This window comes from Lipotes vexillifer, unplaced genomic scaffold (assembly GCF_000442215.2).
Source record: "Lipotes vexillifer unplaced genomic scaffold, Lipotes_vexillifer_v1.1 scaffold241, whole genome shotgun sequence".
In the NCBI taxonomy this organism is placed as follows: domain Eukaryota; kingdom Metazoa; phylum Chordata; class Mammalia; order Artiodactyla; family Lipotidae; genus Lipotes; species Lipotes vexillifer.
This window is the reverse complement of record NW_006784922.1, coordinates 3,775,573-3,784,100: the sequence shown is the minus strand read 5'-3', so window position 1 is coordinate 3,784,100 and position 8,528 is coordinate 3,775,573. Positions and strand designations below refer to the sequence as shown.

At 42.2% G+C, this 8,528-nt stretch overlaps 1 protein-coding gene across 3 annotated transcripts in view; it reads left to right on the top strand.

The window, feature by feature from the left end:
- The window catches only part of PIK3R1 (phosphoinositide-3-kinase regulatory subunit 1), a 73,885-nt gene extending 65,673 nt beyond the window's left edge, over positions 1 to 8,212 (top strand). For 2 of the 3 annotated variants that reach the window (XM_007457086.1, XM_007457088.1), the window contains 9 exons: positions 1,951 to 2,053; positions 2,626 to 2,724; positions 2,845 to 3,025; positions 3,280 to 3,405; positions 4,123 to 4,265; positions 4,465 to 4,641; positions 4,742 to 4,810; positions 5,549 to 5,719; positions 6,842 to 8,212. In XM_007457086.1, the coding sequence (XP_007457148.1) occupies positions 1,951 to 2,053; positions 2,626 to 2,724; positions 2,845 to 3,025; positions 3,280 to 3,405; positions 4,123 to 4,265; positions 4,465 to 4,641; positions 4,742 to 4,810; positions 5,549 to 5,719; positions 6,842 to 7,031 (1,259 nt within the window). In that variant the 3' untranslated portion in view covers positions 7,032 to 8,212. Of the gene's footprint in view, positions 1 to 372; positions 517 to 1,950; positions 2,054 to 2,625; positions 2,725 to 2,844; positions 3,026 to 3,279; positions 3,406 to 4,122; positions 4,266 to 4,464; positions 4,642 to 4,741; positions 4,811 to 5,548; positions 5,720 to 6,841 lie in introns of those variants that run through there. The other variant, XM_007457087.1, reaches the window with a different exon arrangement.
- Positions 8,213 to 8,528: the final 316 nt, after the last annotated feature.

Here is an 8,528-nt window from a genome sequence, read left to right as displayed (position 1 = left end):
GGGGGGGGGGGGGGAAGCTACGTGCCGCAGCGTATCAGCTTTTGTCAACCTGCCAAGAGCGGAGCGTACCATGCTGCACGGAGCAATAAAAAAGGAATTAGAAAACTCACGGCTAGAGAAGAACAGTCAGATTAAACACCTTTTTGAAACGAAGAGCGTGTATACATTGCAGTTCTGTTAAATGTAGGATCTTCGTGAGATTTGGGGCTGTGTTAAGGCTGGTAGAGAAGAGAAATGATGAAGCAGGAGTGGTCTGGTGACATTTTTCTGACTTGATTGGCTGGGGTGTGTGATGTCATAGGTTACAGTGCAGCCCCTTATAGGTTTTGAAATGAATTCCAAGACACCATTACAAAGAAAGCCGGACTCTTTTCTTATAACTGAGCTCAGCCAAGGAAACTCTCGCACAAATGTACAACACTGTTTGGAATATGGAAGACCTGGATTTAGAATATGCTAAGCCAGATATAAATTGTGGCACAGACTTGATGTTTTATATAGAAATGGATCCACCAGGTAATACTGCAGTATTCTTGTAGAAAGCTGGTTAATGTTGTGGCATTTAATCTTTTTGACAACTACGGTTAACAGCTCCTCTTTGGATGTCTGTTTTTATTCATTTGTTCTAATTTAATGAGTTTGCTCATAGCGTGAAAATGAAACAAATGGTTTGACTGCCTGTGGAAGCAAGTCAGGCTGTGTGGGGTAAATGCTTATTCTTAGTTGAATGGATATAAATTGGATTCCAGTTTTTCACTGCTGTCTTTTGTTACTCGAGCTCATTTGCTGTTTGGGTTATATTGTTGTATGTCGTTCCTTTAATTAAAAGGATGCAACCTTGGTGCTGCTTTCTCTGTTGACAGTGGATGAGGACAGTGTGGCACTTTGCAGTGATAACACTCGGTACTTTAGAAAGCATGTACCAGTGCTGCTATCAAATGTAGCAGTGATTGCAACTCAGTTCTGGGTGCCCTGAAACTATTCTGAATCAAATGTTGAGACTTTGTCTGCTCTCTCTTCTATTAAGATACTGCAATGAGAGAAGTTGGCTTCCCATTACTGAGTCTCGGTCTTTATAAAATATACCTGCTAGACTCCTGAAATTTTTTGCTTAAAGTAATAACCAACAGTGCTTTAAAACTTATGACTTAGAATTTAGCTAGACATCCTAGGCTTATTTTGCTTTCTCATTTTCACCTTCCTCCCAATTAAGAAATTCAGAAACACTGCTGCAGTCTTGCTTTATTTGTCACCCGTTGGTACATGAATACTGATTTGACATTGAGGAAGAGGGATATGGTTTTTAGTCACTCTTGGCATAATATAGAGCACAGTTATCCAATAGAATATTATCATGAATACTAAAGAGACTGAGGTCACAGAGGAGTTTCTTAAAGTGGCTTTTGGCAGAACAGTGCCTGAAATACTAAGATTAGAGAAACCCAATTCCGCCTCTTAAAACATATTCCTGTAGATGAGCTTTTTTATTACCACAGCAGCATTTGCGGAGGACAGAAACCAAATTTGTCTTTTATAATTAAATAAGAGGAGGAAATTAAAACCAAGCCATGTGATTCCTTCTGCTGTTCTCTTTGTGGTCTCTTACTTTAGATAGATTTGACCAGATATGAAACTTTAATTCAACTCAAACCTGAAAGTAGAAAATGTCGTGACTGACTCTGGCTTTACTTTGAAATTCATTCACATGGCCAGCCCATTTTATTTGTTGGTCTCTAAGCTCTTCCCTTTTTTTCAATTATGGTCTATAGGCAAAAAGATATCTGATTTTTTTTTTTTTTTTTTTTTTTTTTTTTAGAAAAGGTTCATGGACTCGTGCGTTATTGCTGTGTTTTACAGTTGAAAATGTTACTTAAAGGAACTTGGGTCGACTTTTAAACGTTTATTTGTAGTTGGGACTGCAAAAACTTTTTCTTTCTCCTTCATCTACAGCACTGCCTCCTAAACCACCAAAACCCACTACTGTAGCGAACAACGGTATGAATAACAATATGTCCTTACAAGATGCTGAATGGTACTGGGGAGATATTTCGAGGTAAGGCTACAGAGACTCTTTGAGTTTTTCACCAGAGCTAGGGAGTTTTAGATGAAGAGAACGAAAAGCAAAATGCACCAGCTTGCTAAGTTCCATTTTTAGGCTATCATCCAACATAAGCATGAAGCCCAGTTGGTTCCCTTCCAAAGACGACCACAGAAGTCACTGAGCTCTGGGGAATTGTGGGTGCTGGATGCCACAGGAAATTAAATACCCGAGAAGTTTCATTACTGACAGAGCTGTCAGGGGGGCAGCAGGGTAAAGTGGCACTGCCTCAAGGCAGAGTGTAAAGTCACCCTCTTTATTAGACAAAAACTCTAAGAGTTAATGTTATCAGCTTACCTTTTTTCTTTTTTTGTTTTTTTTTTTTTTTTTTTTTTTTTTTTTTTTTTTTTTGAGGGGAATGAAGAGTTGTTGGGAGGAAACCTTCTGGGGATCACGACGTTCTGTGCTTATTTGTCAGGATGACTTGTGTGTTAATTCTTAAGCTCTGAAAATACAATTAAGAAAATGTAACACGAGAATCACCAGATCCACTAGGTGAGCATTGTCTCATGTTCTTTTCACTTCAGGGAAGAAGTGAATGAAAAGCTTCGAGATACAGCTGATGGGACCTTTTTGGTACGAGACGCATCTACTAAAATGCATGGTGATTATACTCTTACACTAAGGTGAGTTAGGGCACGTGGCTAAAATTCTAAAATTGGCGTGTTAAAGGTGATGGGAGAACACGCTTTTTTTTTTTTTATAAAGAGAATTCTAATGCCGTTATTTATATATTGCATTTGCAGGAAAGGAGGAAATAACAAATTAATCAAAATATTTCACCGAGATGGGAAATATGGCTTCTCTGACCCATTAACCTTCAACTCTGTGGTTGAACTAATAAACCACTACCGGAATGAATCTCTAGCTCAGTATAATCCCAAACTGGATGTGAAATTACTTTATCCAGTATCCAAATACCAACAGGTAATCACATACTCATGTTAATATTTTTAAAAGAAAGATACTTTTAATGTTTAGAAAATATTCTGGAGCAGATGAAGTGCATGTAATCAAGCTTGAAAAACGTTCAAACTGTAATTCTGTGATCACAAGTGTATAGTGGCTCAATAAAACACTTCCACAAAGTAAATGACCATTGTCTGAGGATTTTTCCCATGTCAGATAAGTACCTTATCAACTGAATTTATATTTTTTCCATTTTCTTCTAATCCTTCCAGGATCAGGTTGTCAAAGAAGATAATATTGAAGCTGTAGGGAAAAAATTACATGAATATAACACTCAATTTCAAGAAAAAAGTCGGGAATATGATAGATTATATGAAGATTATACCCGTACTTCCCAGGTGAGTTTTCTGTGAAAATCACATTAAAATGGTAGAGCTCTTAGTTACTAGAAGCTAATGCATGTTATATTCAGCTTCAGAAAAAGAACTTAAAAGGTTGAGTTTTTGCCAGTAATAAAGTGGGGAGATCATTTATTTGTGAATCGTTGATTATTCTAATAATTACTTACTATAAACCTTTTAAATCAAGCCTGTAGATATCAGAATAATAAGTTGGATTGGCATAACTGCAGATTGAAGAATTCTTTTTAGAGTGAAAGCTAATAATACTGGAAGTTCCACAGACTTGTCTAATCTCTGAAAGGGGGATTTAACCCTGAGATGCCCTTACTGTGAAAGGGTTGAGGCTACATTTACTGCCTTGTTTTCCTAGAGGCTTTAATCTCCTCTAGACCATCACGTATCTGGGACCGCCAGAGGGAGCAAAAGGATGGCATAAACTGCTGATAAAGTGGAATGGTTTTTAAAAAAGATGAAAACTGTAGAAAACTGTCAAGCAGTCATCTTCCAGAGACTGGGAAAATTCTCCAAAGGAAATGTGTGCTTCTGTGATACTATTTTAAGGGGTTTTATGAATTTGAGTCCCACCTTGCTAACAAAATACTTGCGTGCCAGATAATAGCGCCGGTCAAATGTCCTGGTAGCGTCTTGCCGTAAGATAAGAAATTGTCTTTTCTGTGAAAGGAATGACCTTGTCTTATTAAAATTGGGTTGCAGGAAATCCAAATGAAAAGAACAGCTATTGAAGCATTTAATGAAACCATAAAAATATTTGAAGAACAGTGCCAAACCCAGGAGCGGTACAGCAAAGAATACATAGAAAAGTTTAAACGTGAAGGCAATGAGAAAGAAATCCAAAGGTTGGTGACCCAGGAGGGTTTCCATTGCCCATGTGCTAGAGCACCACAATTCTCTTAAACTGTTTAAAGGTGACCTGTGAAACGACAGGGAGAGAAAGCATTGTTTACCTGAGGAAAACTGCTGGGAATCAACACTGCAACCTTGGGGGAACTATCATGATGCTCCAGGTAATTATGGATGCATTTCTCTTGCCTGCAGGATTATGCATAACTATGAAAAGTTAAAGTCTCGAATCAGTGAAATTGTCGACAGCAGAAGGAGATTGGAGGAGGACTTGAAGAAGCAGGCTGCCGAGTATCGTGAGATTGACAAACGGATGAACAGCATTAAACCAGACCTCATTCAACTGAGAAAGACAAGAGACCAATACTTGATGTATGTACTGGAAATGGAACCCTGCACGTGCATGACTGGTAACTGCAAAAATCAAGGATAGATTCTTAATGCATTTTCCTTTTTTAAACCTCTTTTCCAGGTGGTTGACTCAGAAAGGCGTTCGGCAGAAGAAGCTGAACGAGTGGCTGGGCAATGAAAACACTGAAGAGTAAGTAGTTAGCACAGGTGGGAGGTAGCACGGCTGTCTTTTCATTTAAGGAAAATGCACAACTTGCTTCGTTTGCAGAGCAAGTGGGGAATGGAACGTCTCGTAGGAGAAAATATTATCAGTCTCATTACCCAGAATTTTAAAAAAGGAAAGTTTAGCAAAGGAGAATGCAGATTTCCTTTTCCCCCATGGGGCTTTGAGGTGACATTGTGTCCGTGATGATGTCCTGGAACCGTCTAGAAAATCCGAACATATTTTTGGGACCAATGTGGGTGGGGGTGGTGTTGCGGGGGAGACAACCCTTTTTAGCGTATTTTTAAAGCTTAAGTATATGTTTTGTTTCAATTATTTGAAAACTGGTGTTCCTCCTAGTCAGTCAATCAATTTCCTGATCTAAACTGGACAAACGGGATTGTTTAACACCTTGCTGTCTGCCGCAGGTAGCTGAGCATAGCTACTGACTGCCTTGAAAACAGGAAGAGTATCACTTAGTGCTACTAAAACTCTTTGTTCAGGGGGGTGTGGGCGGGCGGGGGTGGGGGTTGAAGGCTAAACTCAATGAGGAAACTCAGGCCAGAGAAGCTGGTTGAGTCAGACCCGCAATCGCTGGCCTGACTTGCTTGAAGGAGGGGCAGGAACTAGATCGAAGTGAGGAGAGGGCCCTTTCTCAGAGGGGCAGGCTGCTGGCTGCCGGCTGCCATGTACTTCATTTAGAAACCTTCTCTTCTACCGTTTTAGCCAATATTCGCTGGTGGAAGATGATGAGGATTTGCCCCACCACGACGAGAAGACATGGAACGTTGGCAGCAGCAACCGAAACAAAGCCGAAAACCTGTTGCGAGGGAAACGAGATGGCACTTTTCTTGTCCGGGAAAGCAGTAAACAGGGCTGCTACGCGTGCTCCGTAGTGTATGTACCCCCAGCCAGTTATTTGTCTCGTCAGACATCTCAAGGAGGTGTTTCATTCGTTCAGCCAGCCAGCCGTGCGGGCAAGGATTTGGAAAAGAAGTTCTAATCTTTAAGAGTGTTACAGTAGCACAAGGGTGGAGAAGAGGAAATAAGGCCTAATATTTTCAAGTCTAGGCAGGAGCAGCTGTCGAGTAGAAAGAAACCTGCTGCTTAGGTGGGAGACTAGGGCTTGGGAGAGGTCCTGTTTTTCTTTTTCGTCATCTTTCAAATGGAAATAGCCACACTTGCTGCTTTTTGGGGGGCTTCCGTATAGTTAGAATCTGAGGTGATCCACACGGAAGCACCACCCAAAGGTAAAGTCCCCATCGGGGACAGGTTAAAACAGTAAGAGAAAGGACCCTGGTCACTGTCCCTGAGATAAGTACACCCAAGAGAAGACATTTCCGTCCTATGGCCTACTTTCCTTTGTTTGTTTATGTAATAGTTTGGGGGTACTTTGAAGAGTGAGCTTGGATCACTGACATTATTTCAGAGACGTGAATGTCCTCTAGGAGAGAAAGGGTCTCCCAAGTATTTTATAGCCCATCACCTCCCTCCATTTAAGCAGAGAGAGAAATATTGCTACAGGAAAGGAGTGAGAACTTTGAGGACAAAGGAATAGGAGAATAGATGGAGAGGTGTGTGGACGATTCCAGGCCTGCCTGAAAGGAGGAATCCTGTTAATAATTGTAATGGTGCCACTCTGGTTGGGCGGCAGCGCTCATAGTAACGGCTAAAGTCACCACCTGTTGCCTGCTCACCGCGTTCTAGGCATCCAGCAAGCCCCTCCCATACATCACCTCATTTCTCAAAGCTCCCCTCTTACAGATAGATTACTACTGTCTCCCTTTTAATCCATGCTAGAGAAAGATGGCAGTCCAGTGGCTCAGTGAAGCTGGGTTACCTCCCGAAGTTACTCAGCCCGTAAGTGACAAGGGACAACTCCACTGAGTCCAGGGCTCCCCCAGGACTGGTTCCCAGGTGGAGGCCGGCCTGCATCGGGGATTTTCACGATGCTTTTACCCAGAACGCCTCATCCTGGCCCAGCTCACCCAGGCCCTTGTGCTCTCTCTCGGTGTGCAGGGTGGACGGTGAGGTCAAGCACTGCGTCATCAACAAGACGGCCACGGGCTACGGCTTCGCCGAGCCCTACAACCTGTACAGCTCCCTGAAGGAACTGGTGCTCCACTACCAACACACGTCCCTCGTGCAGCACAACGACTCTCTCAACGTCACGCTAGCCTACCCGGTGTACGCGCAGCAGCGGCGATGAAGGGCCGCCCTCCCGCCTGCTTCTCACCGTCAGCTCCCCGAGGCCTCCAGCAAGCACAGGGCTCCCCTGCAGCCCGACCTGGGAACTGAGCTGTGGACACCCAGCCGCCCGTCTTCAGATGTGACTCGAGCTTTCGATCACACGGCAGTAGGGGAAGACACATACGCGGCGGGCTCGCACTGGGCGACGACCACCGTTCCTCGTCTGGAGCGCTTAATTAGCCTTCCTTTCTTTCCTCGTCCTTTCTTCTTTTTGGTTTTGTTTTTTGGATTAATTTAAAGTCACAACCACACACGACACCAAGAGAAAAAGAAATGCAAAAATCTCTGCATGCAGGGACAAAGAGGCCTTTAACCATGGTGCTTGTTCGTGCTTTCAGAAGCTTTACCAGCTCAAGAGTTGGGACCTTGGAGACCGGAGCGGGGACGGGCTGACGAGCCCTGGCCTGGGGTCGCTCAGTCCAGCCTGGGTGTTGCCGTGCACGGTGGCCCCAGACACATCGCACTGTGGATTATTTCATTTTCTAACGAAATGAACCGATATGTAGCAGAAAGGCACTTCCCGCTCACAGGGGACACTTTGGGGAACGTACGTTCAGAGGAAATTCTGTTGTAGCAAAGTGCCAGAAAGTGTTTCGTTAAAACTCTACAAACCAAGAAAACCCACCAACAGAAAAATGGAGCTTGGAAAATAGGACTTCAAAATGACATTTAGTATATAAAATATGTACATAATATTGAATGACTAACTATCAAATAGATGGATTTGTATCAATACCAAATAGCTTCTGTTCTGTTGTGCTGAAGGCTAAATTCACAGTGCTATGCAATTCTTAATTTTCATCGTTGTTACCTGTTTTAAACGTTACCTTCAGAATAAGCTGCCCCTGCCCCAATTTTTTGTTGCTTGAAAACACTGTCCCTGATTTTTTTTGTTAATATTCATTTTGTTACTCGTTACCTTTTTTTTAAAAAGAAGAAATGTACAGGATGCCAGTTTAAAAAAAAAAAAAAAAATGGCTTCAGATTTAAAACTGAAATATTTTACAGTTTTTCTTGTACAGAGTACTTGGCTGTTAGCCCAAGGTTAAAAAGTTCATAACAGATTTTTTTGGACTAAATGTTTTGTTGGGCAGTGCCTGATAAGCTTCAAAGCTGCTTTATTCAATAAAAAAAGAGAAAGATATATGAATATGACAAAGTATGGCTGAGTTCAACAATGTTGTTTCAAGACTTTTTAAGATACGGTACCTGGCAATGTTTGTTTGTTTCATAAAGAATTGGGAACTTCTTGAATCTAGGGAGGGGAATGTAGCAAAGCGGGGGGGGGGGGGGGGGGGAGGGTGGCAGGATGGCATGCACTTTCTCTTTCTTGTGATTACAGAGAAGTGGATCACTGCAAAGTGAAGTCTTTTCCCACTTTCATCTGCTACTTACTAAACCCTCATGACAATTACAAATCTATAGGAATGCTAGGTCTTAGGAAGGAAGGCAGGCA